We start from the raw sequence: 26,068 nt of genomic DNA on the forward strand, positions 1-26,068 counted from the left end.
TTGTCCTCATAGGTGCACTCTCCCAACTCACTCCCTCCAGCATCACTTCCTGCTTTAATGGGTGGTTGTCTGTGAGATTTTAACCCCTTGTGCGCTGGCTTCCAGGGTTTAGGAGTGGAGGCTCCATCCCACCCAAATAACACTTTGGAGCCTCCAAAATTCCAGGCCCCAAACTACTTTATTAAGATAGAGAAGACTGCGAGCCAGTCCTCTCTGAACTAGCGCCTGCCTGGAACTTTTCACCCACTTTTGGGTGACCCCCTGAACCTTCTACCTCTATTTAAATGGACCATAGTCCAAACAGTGGTGCCGTATAGCACCCGTCCAGGACCCACCCCCGGTGTCCTGTACAATATATATATATAAACTTTTGCACAGTGCACACTTACACACGTCTAATATCAATAATATTTAAAATGTGTGGTCATATATTTGTACTTTCTTTTTCTAGCTATCCGAAATCAAGCAACTGGAAAGTTCGTATTAAATGAAGAAAATCTGAATATTCAAGACTCAAAAGTATTTGTGAAAATGGGTATTGAATGGGATTATCGTAATGATGACAACCGGGAAACACTTCAGACCATTGGGCCATTGCGATATCCAATTGTCGTCCTTGTAAGTTTTTTGAAAGTTATTATGTAATATATACAGTGTCCATAAAAAGTGTTTACGCTCTTGGGAGTTTTTATCTTTTATTATTATATAGATGTAGAACATCGAATCACACTACATTTACTTTTGTTTTTACACTGTTTAACAGAAATAAATACTTTATTGTCAAATAGAAAACAGATCTCTGTAAATTGATTTACAGTCATGTAAAAAAAGTAATTACACCCATTGAAATTCTTGAATTTTATTCAAACAATGCTTGCAGATAAAGGAGAAACAACAATCGTGTTTTTCTGTAGATTCTAAAACCAACACTTCTAAAGTTTATTGTGAACAAAGGATATAATGCACAATAGGAATACATTTGTGAAATATCCAAAATGTAGTACAATGCAGTGTTTCAGGTCATCAGAGGTATTATTGATACTAATACATTATATTTCAGTATGGTGTAACAATAATGACTAATAACAAGAATCATCAAAAGGTGAACAACATGAGCACTTAGCCCTGAAAGCGACCACGTAGTTATATGCTTGTCACGGTTACCCTATTCGGTTTGGGTGCTGGAGTTTCCCTATCTTGATAGTGCGTTTGACCATTAGGGTAGCTGTGAGCCCTTTTGTTCCTTAGGGTATTTTCAACATATCGGTATTGGTCGAGGGTAAAAGTTTTAGGGAGCATCGGCGATGATAGGGGGTGAGTGTAGGTTTGCTGGTCGTGCTTCGCTTTTGGAGATAATTGTATACTTTTATGGGTTGGATGCACAATGACGTTGGTTATGTGTCTCAATTAAATTCTTATGGGTTTGCGGTCACCGGACCACTAGCAATACATAGGTGAAAGATGCATCTAGTGGGTGTATTCCGCACTCAGGGTGGTTACTTGAGTCGGTTGGGAGAACCTGTTAGGTCAGTTGAGTGGGAGGGGAAAGGGAAGAGGGGACCTTGGGTAGAGCAGCGCCACTCAGTTGAGAATTGCTATAGCAGATCTAGTTAATGGGAGGGGATGAGAGGCCTAGGTAGATATGATCGTTTAATATTTTATGTAGAGAAGTATTATTTGGAAACATTGTGTAGTATGTATATAAAAGGGTAGGGAGGAGGTAGCTGAAATGGCAAAAGGGTGGGCTTCTCCTCCTACTCCTCCTCTGAATTGACGTCATGTTCTCTCAAATATCATTGAGACAATAGATGGGTGAAATTGTCAGTCGTTTTGAAGTGATGCCAGCAAGACCAAATTTTCCTGAATTTTGTTGGTGTGTCTTTAAATTGGTGAACCAAGTCCTCCATTTTTGCCACTCTATTTATGCGTCTGAACCAGTCCGCAATGGTTGGGGGTTCGGGCGACTTCTTGCTAGTTGGGATACACATTTTTGCAGCGTTTATATAGTGTAGAGATAGTGAGTGTTGATAATCTTTCTTTGGGTGAGTGGTGTAGGAGCATTTGGGATGGGGTGAATTCTATCTGGTAGGTTGTGATCAGGGCAGTGAGGAGGTGGACCTCTTTCCAGAAATTTTGTATTGAAGGACACGACCACCATATGTTGGAGGAGTGACCCGTCTTTGTCAGAGTATATCCAGCAATTTGGGGGAATATCGGGGGAGATTTTATGTCGCCTAAGGGGGGTTTTCTACAAAATACTTTTAAAGCCATTTTCCTTTGCTGATACGTTAATTGACCCCTTGTGGATATAAGAATAGATATTTTCCCAATCTCCATCTGATCAGTTAATCGAGAGTTCCCTTTCCCATCTACAGCTTGCGATTTTGGATTGTGGTCAGAGAATAGGATAGAATATATATCGGAGATCAAATGTCTTTGCGGTTCTTTTTTGGTACAAGTCTCCTCGAAAGGTGTGAGTTGTCTATCATACTTGTGGATGAGTGAGGAAATGTCGGAGATGGCAGTATGTCCAGAATGAGAAGGATTGTCCTGACCCCTGCATAGACAGTTCGGGTAAGTCAGAATGGTGTCCCTGGAGAAGACGTGGTCTGCTCTCATATCAGTATGGGGCTAGATTTCTAAAAGGAATGAATCTGAAGGGCCTGGCGGGAATTCCGGGTTGTTACGTACGGGGGTTAGTAGACCGGGTGCGGAGGAAATTTGGTATTTACGACATGCCTTCTGGAAGATTTGCAATGTGTTGAAACATACCTTGGGGAGGTCCAGGGTAATTGTATTGGTATGTGGGAGAAAGCATTTTCGAAGTTCGTCCATGCTTTTGTCTGTGTATGAATATTCCAGTCTACTATTCTTGTCAATTGGTACTCCCAGTGATATTTGGCAATTTTAGGAAAGCCTATGCCACCTTTTAGTTTGGGTATTGTTAGTGTTTTAAAGCTGAGTCTTGGGCGCCCTTTGCCCCACAGAAATTCTGTGCAAGTTTTACGATACAAGGCAAAAAAAGGCTTATGGCAATTTTATGGGGATTGTTTGCATATGATATAATATTCTGGGGGGGGGGGTGTTCATTTTGATTATGGACGCCCTTCCAAACCATGAGAACATGCCCTGCGACCATGACTTTAAGTCCTTCTGAATGCGTTGAAGGATCAGGAGTTAGTTTTTAGTGTATAATATATGCAGATAACTGAGATGTCAGTTGAATCCCAAGATAGGAAGGTTGGAAACCATAATTTGCCATAAACGGGGACAAACGGGAAGCAGAATTTTAAGCGCTATTGTGAGCAAACTCCACCCATGGTAAGAAGTCTGACCAGTTATGATGGTCAGAAATATAGCAACGTAGCAATTGCCCCAAAGACTGGCTCGTTCTGCAGCCCCATTAGACTGCGGGTAATACGCAGAGGAGAAAGCAAGCTGAATTCCTAGCTGTGCACAAAAGGCTTGCCAGAACCGGGACACAAACTGACTTCCCCTGTCTGAGACAATGACCTTGGGTAGGCCATGTAAGCGAAAGATCTCCAGAGCAAAAATGGAAGCCAGTTCCTTAGAAATAGGCAACTTCTTAAGTGGAATACAGTGAGACATTTTCGAGAACCAGTCAACTACCATAAGGATAACTGTGTTACATCAACACATAGACTAGGCCACCAGAATTGTTGGGAAATGGCCCAAAAGAGTTGATTCTTCCAAGGGTGGCCAGCAGCCTTGGGAGAATTGCAAGTCTGGAGCACAGCAGTACAGAGACTCTCAGGAACAAAGCATTGGTCACAAGGTTTCTCAGGAGGGGCCTCCACCTGAGCAGCAAGAATTTTGACTCTCAAAGGAGAAGTGAGACTGGTGCCAACCGTAGCCAGAATACGATCAGGAGGAATCACAGGAACCGGAACCGACTACATCTTTGAAGTGGAGGTAAATTTACGTGACAAGGTGTCAGCCCTTACAGTCATTAGAACTGTGTAAGAATGAGACAATATAATTAAAACTCAACAAGAAAAGAGCCCATCGCGCCCTTCTGGGAGAGAGGCGCTTGGCCTCAGACAAGAATGTGAGATTCTTATGGTCAGTAAGAATGAAAACTGGCACAGTGGTGCCTTCGAGGAGATTTCTCCATTATTTCAGGGCTAAAATGATCGCCAACAGCTCTCTGTCACCAATCTTGTAATTGCACTCTGCAGGTGACAATTTCTTGAAAAAGTGGCCACACGGAGTGCTGTCAGAGCTAAGAAGTTGAGACAGAAGGGCGCCCACTCCAATCTCAGAAGCAACCTCAAGGATAAAAAGCAACATAGGATCAGGATGTGCCAACACAGGAGTAGAAACAAAGGCAGCCTTAAGACTCTCAAAAGCCTTAATGGACTCTGGAGACCAACATTGTGGGTTACCGTCCTTTCTGGTCATATCAGTCAGGGGCTTGACCAGAGACGAGAAGTTATGAATAAACTTCTGATAATAGTTGGCAAAGCCAAGAAAACGCTGCAGAGGACGTAAACCCATGGGTCGAGGCCACTGTAGCACAGCAGAAAGTTTCTCTGGGTCCATCAAAAACCAAGCCATGGAAATTACATAACCCAGGAATTTGATCTGTTCACGATGGAATTCACACTTATCCAGTTTACAATAGAGATTGTTCTCTCTTCGTTTCTGAAGCACTCTCCATGGACTTGGAAAATATGAGGATATCATCGAGATAAACCACCACACATAACTTCAACAAATCTCGGAGGACATTGTTAATAAACTCCTGGAAAACTGCTGGAGCGTTACAGAGGCCAAAAGGCATTACACGATACTCATAATGACCTGTTGTGGTATTAAATGCAGTTTTCCACTCGTCGCCCTCCTTAATCCTGACGAGATTGTATGCCCCTCTCAGATCAAGCTTTGTGAAAGGCGTTGCTCCCTTGAGGCGGTCAAATAACTCTGTAATCAGTGGGATCGTATAGGCATTTTTAATGGTGAGACGGTTGAGACCCCTATAATCAATCAGTCTCAGTTCATCACTCTTCTTCTTCACAAAAAAGGAGCCAATCATAAGAGGAGTTGTGCCTCTGTAAACAAGGACTGTTACGGTACCTCTCTTCCTGAGCTCCAAAGTACACGAACCGCCGCTAACCGCCGAAGTGCAATAGGTTCCAACCGGCAACCATCTCCATACACCGTCCTTAGTGGCCAGTAACCCAATCCCCTCCAATAACGAGACCAAGCTCCATTATGAGGGTAAAACACGAACTAACTTTTACTGTGGGCTACCCGCCCGTATTTATGCAGGTCTCCCACCTGGTGGACACTCCCCTAGGGGACCAGATGGGAGACTGAAATAACAGAACGACATGGGGACATTTCAAACATACATCCCCACCATTTCCCAGCATGCATCACAGTTTCGAAGTACATTAAAATCTATAACTTTATAACTGCCGAACATTTTACATTCATATAACGTATCCCCAGATAGCCTGGAACTGAGGGCATATTATTGGGGAATAGCGCCCAGATCCCATCCGCATAGTCCGATCGCCATGGAGTCAAAGTCTGTTATAGTTCGTTGGTATGCGGTTGACTCCAGGGGACGGCTATCTGGGTTAAGTCCAGTCGGGTTGTTCAATTCTCCCGCACAGCGCCGTCGAAGGGGGGGGGGGTCGACGACTTCAGCGGTGTTCGGTTGGAAAAGTGTCCGTTTCGGGTTCTAGTGAATACTCGTCGAACACCGCTGTACTTTCTTACACCCAAAATGGCCGCCGCCTCGTGGTCGACATACGAATGGGCGACTTCATGTAAAACGGCAAAGCAGACGAACACAATATGTCCAGTATACGGATGGGTCCGTCACATGGCTCCCTCCTTGTGGAACACTCCGGCAGACCCGGCTTGACCCTTTGGCGGGTCAACTTGGGGATGACCGGACGGAGAAGGCGTAGAGACGTCTGTTTGCCGAGATAATCCATCCGCATTCCCATTCTGCTTACCGGGTCGGTAGCTGATGGTGAAATTGTAAGGCTGTAGTGCCAGACTCCACCTCAGCAGTCTGCCATTGTCTCCTGAGACCCGGTTAAGCCAAACTAGGGGGTTGTGGTCCATAATGAGGGAAAATTCTTGTCCGTATAAATAAGGACTCAATTTCTTTAGTGCCCAGACCAGGGCTAAACACTCCTTCTCCACTGCCGCATAACTCACTTCCCTGGGTAGTAGTTTTCTGCTGAGATACGCGACAGGGTGCTCCCCTCCATCTTCCCCGACCTGGCTTAGCACAGCCCCCAGTCCATACATGGAAGCATCTGTATGGACGAGAAAACGTTTGTTAGGCATTGGGGCAGCCAGGACAGGGGCATTCACTAGAGCTTGCTTCAGGGCCCGAAACGCGGCTTCTCAAGCTGGCGACCACAGGACCTGCTTAGGTAAGTTTTTCTTAGTCAGGTCCGTCAAGGGCTTGGCCACCGTACTGTAGTCGGGGACAAAACATCGGTAATACCCTGCCGTCCCCAGGAAGGCTAGCACTTGGGTCTTGGTGATAGGTGTGGGCCAATTAGCTACCGCCTCGACCTTAGCTGGCTCTAAGGTAGGTAGTATCACATATCTGCGCTAATACTTTATACGGGCCCTGCCAAGATGCTTGCATCTTGTTTGCCTTCACAGGTTTGAGCACTAGAACCTTCTGCCCAACCTGGAAGACCCGCTGTCGGGCGCCCCGATCGTACCACCGCTTCTGTCTCCCCTGGGCCGCCTGGAGATTTTCCCTTACCATCAGGGATAGTTTCTCCATGCGGTCCCGGAGTTCCAGGACATATGGTACTATGGGGGTCCCTTCTTGCTCCGTCTCCCCCCTCCCAGTGTCCTCTAATGAGATCTAGGGGTCCTCGGACCCTTCTCCCATAGAGTAACTCAAAGGGGGAGAACCCAGTAGATTCCTGGGGCACCTCTCTGTATGCAAATAGCAGATGAGGCAGGAATCGCTCCCAGTCTCTGCAAGTGTCAGTAAAGGTCCTCAGCATCTGTTTGAGGGTACCATTAAATCGCTCGCAGAGGCCGTTGGTCTGTGGGTGATACGGTGAGCTAAGCAGCGGTTTAATGCCGCACGCCTTCCACAGTTGCTGGGTGAGCACAGCGGTAAACTGAGTTCCCTGATCAGAGAGAATCTCCTGAGGGAACCCGACCCTAGTGAATATCTTAACCAGGGCATCAGCTACTGTCTCTGCCTCGATATTAGACAGCGCTACTGCCTCTGGGTAACGTGTGGCATAGTCCACCACGGTAAGAATGTACTTCTTACCGGAGGGGCTAGCCCTGGCCAGTGGACCTACAAGGTCAACGGCTATGCGGGAAAAGGGCTCCCCAATGATAGGCATCGACTGAAGCCTAGCTTTTGGGTGATCTCCCCGCTTTCCTACCCGTTGACAGGTGTCGCACGTGCTACAATACATCCGCACGTCTCGGTTCAAATTGGGCCAGAAAAAGTTTTGAGTGATCCTATGAGCTGTGCGGTGAGAGCCTAGATGGCCCGCTAACGGCACATCGTGCCCAATCCGTAAAATCTCCTGCTGGTACTTGGCAGGTACCACTAGCTGTCGCTTGTGCGGAGGGGTGCACGGTTTTTGGGACGGTCTCGGGATCCTGTACAGCCTATCCCCCACCCACTCGTAGTGCTCCCCATCTACTCCTTCCTCCCCTGAGTCGGCCCTGGCCCTGTACTTCGCTAACGTCGGGTCTTCCCTAGTCTCCCTTCCATACATCTCTGGGGTATCCCAGCCTAAAGGGGCCGGATCTAACATACACGTCGGGGTAGAGGGTCTTACCTGGGTCGCAGCAGCAGGTGGGCCGGCTTCGGCGGCACGGGTCTGGGCCCGGGTCGTGACAGCGTCTACTGCAGCGGGGCCCATGGGAGCATAGGCTGAAAGGAGGGGGGCCAAGTCATTGCCAAGGAGGACATCGGCGGGTAAGTCTTTCATAACCCCCACGTTCACTTGTCTAGCGCCCACTCCCCAATCCAAATGTACCCGGGCAACGGGTAGTCGGAACACGGCACCTCTGGCTACTCGTACTGCGACCGTGTCCCCGGTATGTTGGTTCTCAGATACAAGGTGCTTCTGGAGTAAAGTCATGGTCGCACCGGTATCCCGTAGGCCACTGACCTCCTTCCCGTTGACCTTGACACACTGTCTGTGGTGCTGCCTGTTATCTCGGAGGGCCGCCTGAACGGGGTCGGCCTCATGCAGAATACCCCAGCATTCTTCTTCCTCCACACAGTGAGTTGCGGGGAGAGGTGGTCGTGGATTGGCCCCTGGGGGTCTCTTCCAGGACTGACTTTGGTTGGCATTGTTCATCGGGCACTCCGGTCGCTTGTGTCCCAGCTGATTGCATAGGTAGCACCGACTGGGTTGGGAGTATTCCCGAGAGTTAAACCGGGGTGAGCGGGGATACTGGGTCGACGGAGGGGGTGCTGAGGGCCGATTCATAGGGGGTTGGTAAATAGTAGCTGCTGGCTTGTATTCCACCCTGGCGGGAGCCTTGGTGGCTGAATTGTCCAATTTTCGGGCATCCGTATACTCATCCGCCAGGCGAGCTGCTTCATGGAGAGTGGAGGGTTTACGGTCCCTTACCCACTCTCTGACCCCTGTTGGTAATTTGTCGAAGCAATGTTCCAACAGAAACATCTGTAGCACCTCCTCTCCGGACACCGCCTGGCACCCCGCCATCCAGTGTGCGGCGGTGCGGTGTACCTTACATGCCCATTCAACGTAGGAGTCCCCAGTCGTTTTTACAGTGTCCCGGAACCTCCTTCGTATGCCTCGGGTGTAACGGCATACCGGGAGAGTAGAGCTTCCCTGACGGCCACATAATCCCCGATCTCCTCATCAGGGATGGCCCGAAAAGCCTCACTGGCCCGGCCGGATAACTTGCCGGACAATATAGGGATCCAGTCCTCCAGGGGTACCGTGTGCAGGGCACATTGCCGCTCAAAATCAGCAAGGTACCCATCGATCTCTCCTTCTGTCTCACTGAAGGCTTTAAATGCTGCAAACGGCACCTTTCCCCCCGTGTCTGCTGTGACTGGGGCCTGCTGCAGTGCCGCTTTGGCGTAGCAGGTTGGCCTCACAGCGGCTTGGGCGATAATTCCGCAGATGGGTTGGGACCATAATGGGCCAGCCTAATTCTTACCGCCCGGTCAAATCTCTCTTCTTCGGGGGTTCTGTCGTCTGGGCTGGGTCCATTGGTTCCCTCTACTGCTGGTACTCCATCCATTTCCAGCAATAATGTGATAATGTCCCTCTTTTTGAGGTTACTGGCCTGTCCGCCTCTTTGCTCTAATAAATCCTTTAAGGTAGCTCTTCTCAGGTTTTGGTATTGCAATTCCATTTGGTCCTGGTTGTAGTGGTTTCTTTGGGCGCTGAGGTTCATCCCACCGCTGCCACCAGTTGTTACGGTACCTCTCTTCCCAAGCTCCAAAGTACACGAACCGCCGCTAACCGCCGAAGTGCAATAGGTTCCAACCGGCAACCATCTCCATACACCGTCCTTAGTGGCCAGTAACCCAATCCCCTCCAATAACGAGACCAAGCTCCATTATGAGGGTAAAACACGAACTAACTTTTACTGTGGGCTACCCGCCCGTATTTATGCAGGTCTCCCACCTGGTGGACACTCGCCTAGGGGACCAGATGGGAGACTGAAATAACAGAACGACATGGGGACATTTCAAACATACATCCCCACCATTTCCCAGCATGCATCACAGTTTCGAAGTACATTAAAATCTATAACTTTATAACTGCCGAACATTTTACATTCATATAACGTATCAACAGATAGCCTGGAACTGAGGGCATATTATTGGGGAATAGCGCCCAGATCCCATCCACATAGTCCGATCGCCATGGAGTCAAAGTCTGTTATAGTTCGTTGGTATGCGGTTGACTCCAGGGGACGGCTATCTGGGTTAAGTCCAGTCGGGTTGTTCAATTCTCTCGCACAGCGCTGTCGAAGGGGGGGGGGGGTCGACGACTTCAGCGGTGTTCGGTTGGAAAAGTGTCCGTTTCGGGTTCTAGTGAATACTCGTCGAACACCGCTGTACTTTCTTACACCCAAAATGGCCGCCGCCTCGTGGTCGACATACGAATGGGCGACTTCATGTAAAACGGCAAAGCAGACGAACACAATATGTCCAGTATACGGATGGGTCCGTCACAAGGAAAAACAATAACCATGGAAACTTAGGTGAGGAAATAACTTGGAATTGGATTATCTCATGGTGAAGAGCCCCTACGGCCATGGGAAATGTTTTATAATAGCCTCTTGTCAGACCATCTGGCCCTGAGTTCTTTCCAGGTTGCAATTGTTTATGTACTGTGTCTATCTCTGTGTACAATATAGGCTGCTCCAGGTTTTTGGCTTCTGAGTTGGATAGAGGCTTGGGGCTATATTGTGTGTGGAAATTTCTAATCCTCTGTGATCTTGTGTTGTCATCTGTCCAAGTTTCAGATTGGTTTAGATTATAAAGGTGGGAGTAATCCTGAACAAAGTGGTCAGCTATCTGATTGTTTGAGACTATTTTACGGCCTGTCGAGTCAGTGAGATAGTAAATTGTCATGGATGCTTTTTTTGATCGGAGGGCTCTCACCAAGAATTTTCCAGATTTATTACCATATTCATAGAATATTTTTTGGGACATTATGTAGTTGCGTTTTGTTTTTTTGTCTAATACCTCCAAAAGTTCTGTCCTAGGAGGGACGAGGTCGCTTGGGAAGTCTTATGAGCATGTTCCAGTCTATGAATTCGGGTGATCAAATTTGCGATGTGTGATTGTCTTTCCCTCCTACGTTTGGCAGATAGTGCAATTCGTTTTCCTTGTTTGGTACATTTATGTGTCTCCCATTTCGACATTGGGGATATGTCCGGAGAGCTATTCTCTCGGAAGTATTGTGATAAACGTTTGTTTATTTTGAGTGCTATAATATTGTCTGTGAGAAGGGAGGGGTCGAGTTGCCAAATTGAGGGTCTTGGTGGTTTGTCGTCAAATTCAATGGACATAGAGATAGGATGGTGATCTGGTAAATACATGGGGTCAATGGAATAGATAGTTGAGTCTGGAATAGTGGTCGTGTGGGGCCGATTAAAATGTGTAGTCTTTTTTGGTAGGGTAGAGTGTTTGCCAGGAGTCATGCAGTGTCAACTCCTGTATTTGTGTTTTAATTGCACGTAGTGCTTTTATAAGGCATGGTAGGGGTACCTGCCGATGTATCGTGCAGAGGGCTGAGCGGGACATTGAAATCCCCGCCAAGAATAAGGATGCCTTCATGGAATGTTGAGAGTATTTGTAATGTTGATCTGAAAAAGTGGACTTGTTTAGTGTTTGGAGCGTAGATATTAGCAAGGGTGACTTGCTTTCTGAACAGTGAGCTTTTTATGAAGATATAACGTGCTTCCTTGTCGATGCAGGTGTCCTTTATTTGAAACGGGCAATGTTTCGCAAATAGGATAGATACTCCTTTAGATTTTGTTGTGTGGTTAGTTGCATGAAAAGAGGTTGGAAAGTAGGTGTTGGAAAGTTTTGGGGTGGAATCTGTTTTGAAATGTGTTTCCAGAAGGAATATGATGTCTGCTTTGTTTTTTTGCATGAAGAGAAGTAATTGGGAGAATTTTTCTGGCAGGTTGAGACCACGAGTGTTTAGGGAGATGATTTTGGTTTTCAATTTAGCTTGTTTATGTGAGAATAGTGTCATTGTTCGAGGAGAGATAGATTTCCTTGGCTTTAATTAGGTAGGTAAATTTTCTGGCTTCCGGTAGGGACACGTTGGAGGAGGAGGACAAGGGTGTATAGAGAAAGGATATGGGGTCTAGTGTAGAGCAGAGGGTCAAGATCAGTAAGGAAACTCACAGGAGAGGGGTAGAGGGTAATGGCGGAATCAAAGAAGAGTGTGTCTTTCAGGGATATTAGCGAAGGGGCAACTGGATTAAGGTTGGAGAGTTAAGGATGTGTGAACATGAACACAAGATAGTGTCCGGTGTGTAGTGAGGACCAGCTCGCTAGTCCGAGTGCACTATGTACCTATTTCAGGGTGTAGTCAGAGTGGTTCAGTGGTAAAATATGTGAGTGTGGTTAAAAATCTTAATGGGTTGTGCTGGATACCACTGTGGGGGGGGGGGGGAGCCAGCGACAGTGGGAAGTGGTAGACACAGTTAATGGGGTGTGACCCGCTGATCAGAGGAGGTTGTACATGTTTGGATGGAGGAGGTTGCGTATGGGAGAGTTGAGATATGATGGAGACAGCGCCACTGGAGAGCCAATTAGTGGTCTGAAGGAGCGCTATAGTCTGGTAGGGAGTGGGGATCCTGGAGCCAAACAGGTTAGACGTACGTGAATGGGGAGCTAGTCCGAGTCCCCTACTAGTATATAGTAGGGGACTGGGAGTAGTGTCAGAGTCATCTAACAGTATCCAATCATCAAAACAGTAATATGTAAGAAGATGCATTAAAATCGTAAACATGCCTATCTAATAACTGTGTAAAACCAAACACAAATACATTGAGTAATGTGAAACAGTCCATTATTCTATAGTGCCAATTTGTGGTGTGGCCCCACATTATCTGAGCTAAATTATTGATCGATACCTAAAGGGTAAGAGTCAACCAAGGTCTTGTCCAAAACCTTGAGTCGGACCAGGTAGAGTGTTGGTTTTCGGGAGGGGAGTAAGTCTGCGACTCATTAGTGGGGTTCAAAGAGGTTTATAAATCAGTAGATGTTCCTTTTAAAACCTGTGGCCTATGTGTAGTGACGTTTAGCCCATGAGGAGTTGTATAGCGTGTGGGCATGTCTGATCCCTCTTCTGGTGGGGTAAGAGGGTCTATCTAGAAAGTATCCCTTGTGGGGTGTATATCAGGGTATGATATCTATTTACAACTCATTTCATGCATCTCGTGTAGTGTAAGGTAAGTGCTGTGTTATATGATGGTCCCTGTATGGGAACACAGCATCATCAAGGGTGGTGTTCTAATAGGGTGTAACAATAGGGTACCTGCATCCCTGGGAGGAAACTGATGTTGTCTTGTTGTGAGAGTATGAATTGATAACCCTGAAATATGGGTTGGAGAATCTATGGCATCAGGAGCTATGGAATCATGCAGTTTGCAATTTGGTATCTACAGTATGCCGTATTTGCTATGACAGCATCCTCTGCAGGATTTTGTACTTGATCCCCATTAGAACTAAAGCCTAATCGTGGGCGTTATACTGTAGATGCGTACAAGGTATGTGCTAGGCTATGGAACATTGCTGACAGGTTTTGCTCTAGATGATTCCTACGCGTTGGGTCGAGGATGATCTGCAGGGACCACTCCCCCAAGCCCCTACAAGAAGGGGGTTTTGGGGTGCAAAATATTTGTATGATAGGGATTACCACTACTGGGTATGATCTTATGCTGGGGGTAGGGAATTTCGTTCTGGGCCAACATGCGATATGTGTCTAGATGTGTACTCATAAAAGCATGAGTCATTTCGGCATAGCTTTTAGAAGCCCCCTCAAGGAGGCGGCATATTGTGGGCAGGGTGCTAGGGCTGTGCAGATCATCCTCTCAGCTTGGGCCTCCCAAAGGAGCGGGGCGGCCCTCCCACTGTTCTTCTCAAAGGCTGTCAACATATTTTGTATAAGCATTAACATAACATCTGAGAGAGCAACATTAATGAAAAATAAATAAATAGATTTGCATAGCTAGTATAGCCATCACGCTCTATAGTTTCCATTGTAGCCAAAGTCAAGTCCTGGACTTACATGGTTGGATGGGCAAATGGCTGGGGATGGGGGACACAGTGTGCAGTAGGTGCAGGCCGCAGTGCATAGTCTCGGATGTTTGCTGGTCTTGTGGTGGGGGGGTCCATTTAAAAAGAGATGTAATTTGGATAATGGGTGGGATAAATGGGGCTGTAAGAAAAGAGAAAGAAAAAGGGTGAAGAACAAAAAAACAACTTAACTGAGCATTGAGGGTTTCAACGCCACTGTTCAGCGATCACAGCGGGCTCTTCTCGTGTGTGGTGCTTCCGATGGGCTGAAGCCATGGATAGGTTAGGGTGGAGTGCGTCTTGCCATCCATACCAATTCAGGTACTTCTGTATAATAGGATTTTTTAATACAGCTTACCTGTAAAATCCTTTTCTTGGGAATATATCACAGGACAGAGAGCCTTAATGGGTTATGTAGTCACCACAGGTGATTGGACACTGGTTAACCCAATTAAAATTGAGTTCCTCCCCTATATAACCCCTCCCAAATGGAGAGTGCCTCAGTTTTGTAGCAAAGCAATAAGTGTCCCGCATTTAACTCCGAAGAGGGGCGGGAGCTCTGTGTCCCGTGATGTATTCCCAAGAAAAGGATTTTACAGGTAAGCTGTATTAAAAAAATCCTATTTTCTTGATTATACATCACGGGTCACTGAGCCTTAGATACTTAATGGGATGTCCCATAGCAATGCTAAAATTTGAGGGGAGGGAGACACAGATCAGAATAAGACCGCCATCGGGTCAGAGGATCTATACTGCTGCCTGCAGCACACTACGCCCGAAGGCGGCATCCTCTTACCCTCTCACATCTACCTGGTAGAATTTAGTAAATGCATGGACTGAAGACCAAGTAGCAGCCTTATGGATCTGAGCCATGGAGGCCTGGTAATGCACTGCCTATGAAGCACCAACTGCTTTAGTCGAGTGCGCTTTCACCTGAAAAGGAGGGATCTTCTTTTCTAAACCAGCATTTTGATGCTGCCTGGCCCTTCCTTGGGCCTTGTGGCAGAATAAACAGACAATCAGTCTTCCTTATCTAAGCCGTAGCTTGCAGATAAACCTTTACCGCTCTTACAACATCTAGAGAGTGTAGACTCTCTTTCTCCGCAGACTGCGGATCTGTAAAAAAAGACGGTAGGACTATATCTTGATTCAGATAGAAACCTAAAACCACCTTAGGTAAGAAAGTTGGGTGAGAATGCAGCACCACCCTGTCATCATGAATAATCATATGGTCCACATCTGGGTACCCCAGGTCCACATCTGGGGTACCCCATTTCTGACATATGATTTGAAACATGTCAGGGTGTAGAGACCATTCTCCTGGACTCAGCTGCTTAAAAAAATATGCCTGCCAATTTTCTACCCCTGGAATGAAGACCGCAGACAGGCGAGGAATATGCCTTTCTGCCCAGGCCAGGATGTGATTCACCTCTTTTGGGCATCCAGACTTCTGGTGCCTCCTTGGTGAATCAGAACTGAATCAGAACAGGCCAACCTTGAAGTCTGTAAGACCAAACTTTGAGGGCCAAATGAATTGCCCGAATCTCCAGAATGTTGATGGGCACTGGGCAGGAGTTTTTCAGCCCTGGACCAAAACACAATCGCAAAACACAAGGCCTTAGGAAGGGCCTCATAAACCTCAATCTCCTCTGTAGGGAGGAGGTTAATCATCTGCTTCATTTGTTACTTGAGGAACTGACATACACCAATGGCTAAAACTGCTTTTAGTAGGGATTCCAGCTTTTTATCAGGTTTTTGTTTGCACAAGAAATAGCTGCATCTATACCAGGTACTCCCCCATTTCTTAGTGAAACCTTCCTCCATAGGTTAAAGGAGAGAAAACAGTTTATCTGGGTGAACCCAGTCATCATACATCAGTTTGTCCAGGGATGAACTGGAAAGGCACATGCAGCCTGCGGGGATTTCCGAGATCCCAAAGAGGAAACAGAGGGCCTAGAAGCTTCAACAGGAGGCAATTTGTAAGTGGCACGCACCATCTCTGCATAATATTGCATCTGCATCTTTAGCGACTGAGAGGTAGCAGGAATCCTCTCATTTTTAGACTGCACGTGAGCCTCATCTCCAGAGAGGGATTTTTCACCCTCAGAAGGCTCATCTGATGAGAGAGCCAGAGCAGATGAAGGGGATCTACCCCGTTTTCTGCTATCTTTCAAGGAGGTTGCGACAATAGTAGCAATCCTTCCTTCTAAGCCATCCAAAGCAACTTTCAAAGCGTCCTCAGTGACGTATACAGGAGCTGCCATAGGAGGAGCTGCAAAACCAGACAGGGGCTCATCCTGTGAGGCTGCTATCAGGCTGACAGAGGGGGGTGATATACTGCAGGCAAGCTCAGAATCCTTAGCCGTATGCAGGGATTTTCTGGTGCCTCTTTTACTAGCCCTTTAACCTCTTCTCGGGGACATAGTCCTTACTGCAAAGCAAAGGTACGATCCACAAATATAAATGCAATCACTGTTGTGCTATAGTCTTACAATACACAAAATATTATCTCACTGTACAACCTGATGCCGAGGTTTGCCTGGTTCAATCCACAGGGATGCTTACAGCCCACAGCTCTGTGTCCGTACCGCTTTACAGAAGGCTTCTGGCATGCTGGGCTTTTTAAACCAGCCTCTTGGCGCCTGCACACAGGTGTTCCGCACGGGCACTAGCAACCACGGCCCTCCCCCTATCCATGTCTCACTAAGACAGCTAAAAGCATGCTCCCAGTGCGCGCACGCAAGCGCCAATGTCATGACGGTGCCCAGGAGAACGGGGAAAAGGGGGAGAGATTACTGGGGGCATCATTGTGGAGTCCTGTATGCGTTTTTGTGGCAGAGCCTGCAGCGGAAGGAGGTGAGTGGTGTTTTAAATTTGACCGACGTCACTGAGCTTGTTCCTGGATGGCTTATGTAAGGATACACCAGGTATGCATTTAATCCCTCCAGTGGCGAAAACCAGGAAAGACATCTTACTTACAGAAGATAATACAAATTATATTATCCTCTTCTTACCTTATCCACGCCGCAGGAAAAGCTACTAAAAGTAGTTCCAGTCATGAGAGACGTGGCTTCCGCTGTCACGGCCGGTCAGACTTGAGTGAGGGAGCTGTGTGTTCCAGCCTGAGTGCCCTGTGGTTACTTGTGTATTGGGCCTTCCTAATCCCCCAAATGGCTGGCATTGGTAGGAAGATGAGTGGTGCTGCTCTGCATTGAATCCCTGAACTGAAACCGGAGCTTAGGCACCCCCAGCAGCCCTTTGAAATCTCGAGTCAGAGTTTTTTGTACCACGTACCTGGTAGCCAGAGCCTGATGGTAGGAAGAGGCCTATCTTACAGCTCCGGCTCGTGAGCTGCCGGATTGGGAACAGCAGACTCAGGAGCCTGGCGGGGTAGGAGTGCCGGCGTGCTGGGTAGATGAAGTGGGTGCTGACTCCTTTGGAAGGGTAGACTGGAACCACTGAAGCCAGGGACGTGGGTCAGCGACCCTAGTGGAAGGTGAAGGTTCACAACAGCAGGCTGGAGAAGTAAGCTGGTTAATGGACAGCAGACGGAAGCAGGGTCAGACAAGCCGGGTCACAACAGGTAGTTCAGATAATCGGGTACAGCAGGCAGAAGAGTAATCGTGGTACAGGCAGGAGGATATGGTAGCGGAGGATCAATCAGAAAGGTAGGTCAATGGAAGCCGAGGTCAGGATCAGAAAGGTACGGATGGTCAAACAAGCCGGGTCAGAAGGTTCAAACAGGTAATCAGGTTTTCAGGTTCAAGATTGCTCAGAGACTGCAGATCAGACAGCAACGTGCACGGAGGCGCCAAGGAGGACTCACAAATGCGCGCCGTTGTCTCAGCCCAATGATGGGCTGGCGATTTTGAGAGGTAAGTCCCTGACATTGCCCCCCCCCCAAGGGGCAGCCTCCGGATGCCCAGTCGAGCCACTTTGTCAGGGTGGGCGAGAAAAAATGCACGTATTAGTCTTTTAGCATGGATATTACCTTCGGGTTCCCAGGAATTGTCTTCTGGCCCATATCCTTTCCACTTAATCAGGAATTGGTTTTGTCCTTGCCGTTTTCTACAATCCAGAATAGTTTCTACCACAAATTCCTCGCAGCCATCAATCTGGACCGGGTCTGGAGGTTTGGTTCCCCTATTAGGGAAGGGATCAGGAACTGTGGGTTTTAATAAAGAAACATGGAACACAGGATGCACTTTAAGAGAATCAGTTAAAGATAGTTCATAAGAAACTGCATTGATCTTCCTCTTGACCGGAAAAGGTCCCAAAAATTTTGGTCCCAATTTTTTGGACGGACAAGCTAGCCTGAGATTGTTTGTAGAAAGCCATACCTGGTCTCCTGGTTTCAGATCCAGCTCTCCTCTCCTTTTCCTGTCAAAGAACCTCTTACTGTCCGCCTGAGCTTTGGTCACAGCTTCCCGTAATAATTGGTTGTTGCGGTGAAGGAACTCCACAGTACTCTGTACTGCCGGAACTGAAGACTCTGAAAGAAAATCTGGTAAAAAGGTTAGGTTGAAACCATAATTGGCAAAGAAAGGAGATTGTCCAGTAGCAGAATGACTGGCGTTGTTGTACGCAAATTCTGCTAGGGGTAGCAGAGAAACCCAGTCATCTTGGGAAAAGGTTGTAAAACACCTGATGTACTGTTCCAAAGTCTGATTAGTTCTTTCAGTTTGCCCATTGGTCTGAGGGTGATAGGCTGAGGATAGAGCGAGTTCAATCTGTAGCGTTTTGCAGAGGGCTTTCCAGAACCGAGAGGTAAATTGAACTCCTCTATCTGAGACGATGTTGGAGGGTACCCCATGTAGCCTGACGATTTCTTTAATAAAGACACGAGCAGTCTCAACGGCAGAAGGTGTGTTCTTTAAAGGAAGGAAATGGGCCATTTTGGTCAAACGGTCCACGATCACAAAAATTGCGGTACAACCTTCAGAGCAAGGAAGTTCTACAATAAAGTCCATGGGGACCATTTTCCATGGTCTATCGGGCACAGGTAGAGGTTTCAGAAGTCCCCAAGCTTGGTTCCGGGGTGTTTTGTTCCGGTTACAGATAGGGCATGAGTAAATATAGGATCTGCAGAAATTCTCCAGGCCAGGCCACCAGAAGGTGCGGCGCACTAATTCCAGCGTCTTACGAACCCCAAAATGTCCTGCCAGTGGATGATCGTGAAGGTGTTTCAGAACCTCTATTCGGGTATCCTCAGGTACAAAAATCTGGCTTCCTTTCCAAAATAATCCATCTCTGGACTCTAAAGAAATATTTGGAGGTTTGGAAGAATCCGAAGATGCTCCCCTGAGCAGAGAGAGCAGGTCGGTATGTAGTAGTAGGAAGCTGTTTTCTGGTAAAATGGTGTCAGGGATAGAGGTATCTTTTGGGCTGTCAAACATTCGGGACAGAGCATCCGGCTTGACATTCTTTGATCCTGGACGGTAGGTGATGTGAAAACAAAAACGGGAGAAGAAGAGAGCCCAGCGGGCCTGTCGGGGTTTCAATCGCTTGGCAGATCTTAGGTATTCCAAGTTTTTATGATCCGTATAAATTAACACGGGATGTGCAGCACCTTCCAACAAATATCTCCACTCTTCCAAAGCGGCCTTGATGGCCAATAATTCACGGTCACCTACGTCATAGTTTCTCTCCGCAGGGGAGAGTTTTCGGGAGAAGAATCCCACTGGGTGTATTAATTCCTTATCCCCAGTCGTTGAGAGATAACGGCCCCCACTGCGACTTCGGAAGCGTCTACTTCCAAGAGAAAAGGTAGAGCCGGGTTGGGGTGACTGAGAATTGGGGCAGACGTGAAGAGTCCCTTCAGGGCATCAAAGGCTTCTTGGGCCTCAGGGTTCCAGCGGAAGTGGAAATTTTGTCTGGTGAGCTGTGTAATGGGGGCAACGATTGCAGAGAAACCTTTAATAAAACGTCTATAGAAATTTGCGAATCCTATAAATCGTTGTACCCCCTTTTTATCCAGGGGTACTGGCCAGTCCAGAATAGCAGACACTTTTTTCGGGTCCATTTCAATTCCCGTCGGGGAGATCACCAGACCCAGGAACTGGATAGTTTGTAGCTCAAATTCGCATTTCTCTGCCTTTGCGTATAGGCCATGCAGGCGGAGACGGTTCAAAACTCTGCAGACATGCTCCCGATGTTTGTCTAACGAGCCAGAGAAGACCAGTATATCATCCAGGTAGACGATGACGAAGATGTCTAAAAAGTCTCTAAACACGTCATTGACAAAATGCTGAAAGGTAGCGGGAGCGTTGCATAACCCGAAAGGCATGACGAGGTACTCGTAGTGGCCATACCGAGTGCGAAAGGCAGTTTTCCACTCATCGCCGTCCCTGATGCGGATTAGATTATAAGCCCCCCTCAGGTCCAGCTTAGTGAAAATAGTGGCGGATCTCAGTTTTTGGAACAGTTCGGGTATTAGGGGCAACAGGTATCGGTTTTTAACAGTGATGTTGTTGAGCTCCCAGTAGTCGATGCATGGGCGAAGGGTCTGATCTTTTTTGGCGACAAAAAATATTCCAGCACCTGCCGGTGAGGTGGATGGACGAATGAACCCCTTATCTAGGTTCTCATCAATGTAAACCTTCAAAGCATCTTGTTCCTTCTCGGATAGTGGAAAAATGCGCCCAAATGGGATCTCGGCCCCAGGAAGCAGTTCTATCGGGCAGTCATAAGGACGATGAGGTGGAAGGGAGTCGGCCCCCTTTTTACTGAACACATCAAGGAATTCATGATAGTGTTCCGGAACAGACTGGAGCAAACTAGGATCAGAGTTCAGACATAGAAGAGTGGGAGAGAAACTGGGTCGTCTGGGTAAGCAGTGTTCCTGACAGTAACGGGAAGGAAACCGTATAGTTCCAGAGGACCAATCGACCTGGGGGTTATGAACCCGGAGCCAGGGAATGCCAAGAATCACTGGAAATAGGGGAGAGGAAATCACGTCCAGAATTAATAGTTCCCTATGGTCAGCAGAAGTAGCAGCAGGCAGAGGAAGGGTTTCTTGGGTTACTTGACCTGATTTAATGTGGGATCCGTCGGCCAGGAAGACGGAGAGTCTGAAGTCCTTTTTTCGGAGAGGAATGTTGTGCAGATAGGCGAAGGTGGCATCAATGAAGCAACTGCAAGCGCCAGAGTCAATAATTGCGTTGACCGGGATCGTTCTTCCTTGGAGCTGAAAAAACAGAGAGAGAGCAAGGTGGGTTGTATTGGCTGAGAGAGCGGAAGCGTTGACAGGAACAGAGGAACGGCACTTACACATTTTGATGGGGCAGTTGGCGACGTAATGACCAGGTTCACCGCAGTAGAGGCACAGGTTCAGTTGACGACGACGTGCTCGTTCTTCAGGAGGCAATGTGGGTCGCATGACACCGAGTTGCATGGGCTCCGAAGTGTCTGGAGGAGAACTGGCAGGACTTGGGCAGGCAGGTGGTTGATAACGAGAAGCAGGCATGGGTGCTTTAGTAGTAACCCATACTGGGCGACTTAGATGAGAAGATCGCTCTGCTCGTCGCTCCCGTAGACGTCGATCAATCTGTATAGCCTTGTCGATCAAATCTTCCAAGGTGTCAGGGACCCCAATACGGGCCAACTCATCTTTCAGGGCTTCTGAAAGGCCTAAGCAGAACTGATGTTGCAGCGCTGCGCTGTTCCACTGGGTGTCCGCACTCCAGCGGTGGAAGTCCGTAACATACTCCTCGACCGCTCGGCGGCCTTGCTGGAGTGCAAGCAGGGCGGCCTCAGCAGTGGTAGTCCTCTGAGGATCATCATATAGTTGTGCCATGGTCTGAAAGAAGGCAAGTAAAGTCTCTGTGTGGGTGCCATTTTCCTCCAATAGTCGGTGCGCCCAGGTTAGAAGAGAAACCACAAATCCCACTTTTGTGGCTTCTAAGGAAAAAGTCCTTGGTTGGAGGGCAAAATATAATTGACAGGCATTACGGAAATCCCGGAACTTGGAACGGTCCCCGGTGAACCGCTCTGGCATCGGAACCCTGGGTTCGGGTGGTAGCATCACTACGGCTGGAGCAGCGGCCGATGAAGATGGTCTGGCGGAAGGTCCAGGAGTTGCGTCTCCGGACAGATTCTGTACTTGACCTTCCAGTCGCAAGTAGCCGTCCTGTAGGTTTTTTACAGCTTGGGTGAGGGATGCAAGGTGTTTACAAATCTCCTCCATGGCTGGGGCCACTCCTGAAGGCTCTGTCATGGCTGTCTGATACTGTTATGTACCACGTACCTGGTAGCCAGAGCCTGATGGTAGGAAGAGGCCTCTCTTACAGCTCCGGCTCGTGAGCTGCCGGATTGGGAACAGCAGACTCAGGAGCCTGGCGGGGTAGGAGTGCCGGCGTGCTGGGTAGGTGAAGTGGGTGCTGACTCCTCTGGAAGGGTAGACTGGAACCACTGAAGCCAGGGACATGGGTCAGCGACCCTAGTGGAAGGTGAAGGTTCACAACAGCAGGCTGGAGAAGTAAGCTGGTTAATGGACAGCAGACGGAAGCAGGGTCAGACAAGCCGGGTCACAACAGGTAGTTCAGATAATCAGGTACAGCAGGCAGAAGAGTAATCGTGGAACAGGCAGGAGGATCTGGTAGCGGAGGATCAATCAGAAGGGTAGGTCAATGGAAGCCGAGGTCAGGATCAGAGAGGTACGGATGGTCAAACAAGCCGGGTCAGAAGGTTCAAACAGGTAATCAGGTTTTCAGGTTCAAGATTGCTCAGAGACTGCAGATCAGACAGCAACGTGCAGGAAGGAAGACTGACCTTTTTAAAGGCGTTTTGGCGCCAAGGAGGACTTGCGTGCATGCGCGCGCTCCCGCTGCGTGCGCCGATGACGCACGCGCACGTCCCGCAAATGCGCGCCGTTGTCTCAGCCCAATGATGGGCTGGCGATTTTGAGAGGTAAGTCCCTGACACAGAGTGAGTGTGAATGGTGCTCTCCTCCCCCTAAGCTCTGAAACCTACAGAGTCCTGTAATTCGGCAGCCTCTGCAGCCCTTTGGGTGGGTCTCTAATTGTCTGTGTGAGTGAGCGGCGTTCTCATCTCACTGAGTCCTGAACCCTCTGGACTCCTGTAATCAATTTGGCAGATTCGGCAGCCATTGCAGCCCTGTGGAAACTCGAGCCAGACGGCAGCTATTCTCCTCTAAAACAGCCGGTGTGAGTGAGCAGTACTCTCCTCCTCCCAGCCCTGAATCCTATGGACCCCTGTAAATAACTTGGCAACCTCTGCAGCCTTTTGGGAATTCAAGCTACTCTCCTCCAATAACCGGTGTGAGTGAGCAGTGTTCTGCCCCTCGAGCCTTGAATCTTATGGACTTCTGTAAGTAACTCTGCATTACCTGTGAGCCTTTATAATTACTTTGGCAGTATTTTTATCTACTCCTCTGGACTTTGTTAATTACACCGATAGTACACCTGAGTTGGAGCCTTTCTATTTGGGTAATACCTGTGTACCTAAGTGTGAACTGTGTGCTGGGTTATGAACTGTGTCAAATTTTTTTAACTGACACAAGTGTGGCGGTGCTTCTGCCCCCCCCCCCTTCCTTTTTTTTCTGATTGTGACCCTGATTTTGAGTTAAGATGAACAGACAACAATTCAGCAGCTGAAAAGCTGAAAGAGTATGCTCGCTCTGAAGGACAGGGGGTTGGATGGAGCCCTCCAAACACGCGGAGTGGTGGAGCATCTGTGATTCCTGACTCAGTTAAACAAGGAGCTATAGAAAAGGCAGAGAAGGTGGAAAAGCAGAGTGAATTAATGTTGGAACAGGTGAATGCACAGCTGCTAGCAGCAATTCAAACCTCTAACATGGCTCTCAGGTAAAATGGAGAAAAATTAATATTGATATTGGATATCTGAGACAAGACATGCAATGTATGCGGGAGCGAATCACTGAAATTGAAAATAGAGTGTTAGCTCTGGAGGACACTGTGTTACCTATGATTAGTAGGTTGCAGATTACTGAGAAACAGGTAGCAATGTAGCAGCAGAAATTAGATGAATTTGAGAATTGCATGTGCCGAAACAATATTAGAATCATAGGCTTACCAGAGAGAGCAGAAGGTCAAAATGCAGGAGAGTTTGTGGAAAGATGGTTGAAAGCTACATTCCCAGATGCTGAATTCTTATGTGCGTTTATTATTGAGCGAGCACATAGGATACCTGCAAAGACACCCCAACCAGGTGCTCCCCCAAGGCCATTTTTAGCACGTCTATTGAATTGTAAAGACTGTGATTTAATTCTGCGGAAAGCTCGACAAAAGGGATTGATAGAATATGAAAATGTTAAAAGTTCAATATTTCCAGACTTTACCCTGGAGTTTCAAAAACAGCTGGCTGGCTTTAATGAGATAAAGCAGAAGCTGCGAGAAAATGGTTGACTGTATACTCAATGGCATATCCAGCCCGGTTAAGAGTGGAGGACAATGGGAAGGTGTTGTTTTTTACTACAGCAGAACAAGCCAATGAATGGTTGCAAATTAATAAGGGGACACCCTGAAGGTTGAATATTTTTCTTTTTGAATCCTGAATGTTTTTTTATTTTATTATTTATTTTTTCTTCTTTAGGACTGAGATTTTCTTCTTTTGGACTGATGGGGGGGGGGGGGGGATATGGGTATATAAATATAGGTGTGGCACTGTTTTTAGCTACAGTTTTTTCACGTTATGAATTGTTTCTCTTTGTTTTTGATTACTTTTGGGTACTCCAGTGTGGTAAATGTTATGAATACTGTATGTATAGAGGTATTTAAATGTATGGAGGTATATATTGGTATTTATATAAGTTATGGCTTGGCTAGGATTAGGGCAGGGTGAGTACCTATTTACACTTTGCACAATTTGCACTTTATTAAGTTTTGTACACAGGTTGCACTTTTCTTTTTTTTTGATGGACTTAAGTAAGAATATGTAATGGGGATTAATGTCCATGGACTTAGTCCTAATGAGGGGGGGAGGGAGGAATAACCTGGAGGGAGAGGAGAGGGGGGGTCGAGGTGGGTCAGGAATCATTTATATATCCTTGGGAAGTAGAGGTTTCATTGTGTAATACCTTTGTCCATAAGGAGTTCCTTGGCTGCTTGTACTCCTTCGTACCCCCCCTTTTTTTTTCTTTTTTTGATTTCTCTCTTCTATCTCCTTACCCCCTTGATGGGGAATGGGGGTAGGGGAGGGAAAGGGAGTGGAAGAAGCTGCAGTACTTTGATTATATAGGCTGGACACTTTACGAATTGCAAGCAACTTAAATGCCAGTCGCAGGCAATGTCTCATTTTTTTTCTTTTTACACTTTGAGTTACTAAGGTATAATAGAAATGGAAGGTTTAGAATGGAGACAAACTTGTTGCCACGGGAATCAGGGCCACCACCCTACTTGATACAGATAACCTTTAAGGAAGATAGAAGCCTGGAACGTAAGAGGAATGGGGTCAACCACTAAGAGAAGTCAGATATTTACAATCATTGGACAGACCAAGGCAAAAATAGTATAGTAATAGTAAACCATGGATTAATCATATATATACCACTCGTATCACACATCATACTTAAGGGGAGTGTCCATGTTGATACACTGCTCAGTGTAATAGTTAGGTTGAAGAAAGACACAAGTCCATCCAGTTCAACCACAAAAAATAAACAAACAAAATAAAAAACACAGTACAATCCCATACACCCAACTTCATACCCACAGTTGATCCAGAGGAAGGCAACAAACCCCAGCAGAGTATGATCCAATTTGCTACAGCAGGGGAAAAAATTCCTTCCTGATCCCCCAAGAGGCAATCGGATTTACCCTGGATCAACTTTACCTACAAATCTTAGTACTCAGTTATTTTATGTACATTTAGGAAAGTATCCAGGCCTTTCTTAAAGCAATCTACTGAGCTGGCCAGAACCACCTCTGGAGGGAGTCTGTTCCACATTTTCACAGCTCTTACTGTGAAAAAACCTTTCCGTATTTGGAGGTGAAATCTCTTTTCCTCTAGACGTAAAGAGTGCCCCCTTGTCCTCAGTGTTGACCGTAAAGTGAATAACTCAACACCAAGTCCACTGTATGGACCTCTTATATATTTGTACATGTTGATCATATCCCCCCTAATTCTCCTCTTCTCAAGAGTGAATAAATTCAGTTCCTCTAATCTTTCCTCATAGCTGAGCTCCTCCATGCCTCTTATCAGTTTGGTTGCCCTTCTCTGCACTTTCTCCAGTTCTCCGATATCTTTTTTGAGGACTGGTGCCCAAAACTGAACTGCATATTCCAGATGAGGTCTTAC

At 47.2% G+C, this 26,068-nt stretch overlaps 1 protein-coding gene across 3 annotated transcripts in view; it reads left to right on the forward strand.

The window, feature by feature from the left end:
- Window positions 1-26,068, forward strand: part of LOC120932444 (A disintegrin and metalloproteinase with thrombospondin motifs 2-like) — a 1,658,079-nt gene that overhangs the window by 1,164,041 nt on the left and 467,970 nt on the right. For all 3 annotated transcript variants that reach the window (XM_040344802.1, XM_040344801.1, XM_040344800.1), the window contains exon 16: window positions 452-618. In XM_040344802.1, coding sequence (XP_040200736.1) covers window positions 452-618 — 167 coding nt within the window. The remainder of the gene's footprint in view (window positions 1-451; window positions 619-26,068) is intronic.

The sequence above is a fragment of the Rana temporaria genome, chromosome 3 (genome assembly GCF_905171775.1).
Source record: "Rana temporaria chromosome 3, aRanTem1.1, whole genome shotgun sequence".
In the NCBI taxonomy this organism is placed as follows: domain Eukaryota; kingdom Metazoa; phylum Chordata; class Amphibia; order Anura; family Ranidae; genus Rana; species Rana temporaria.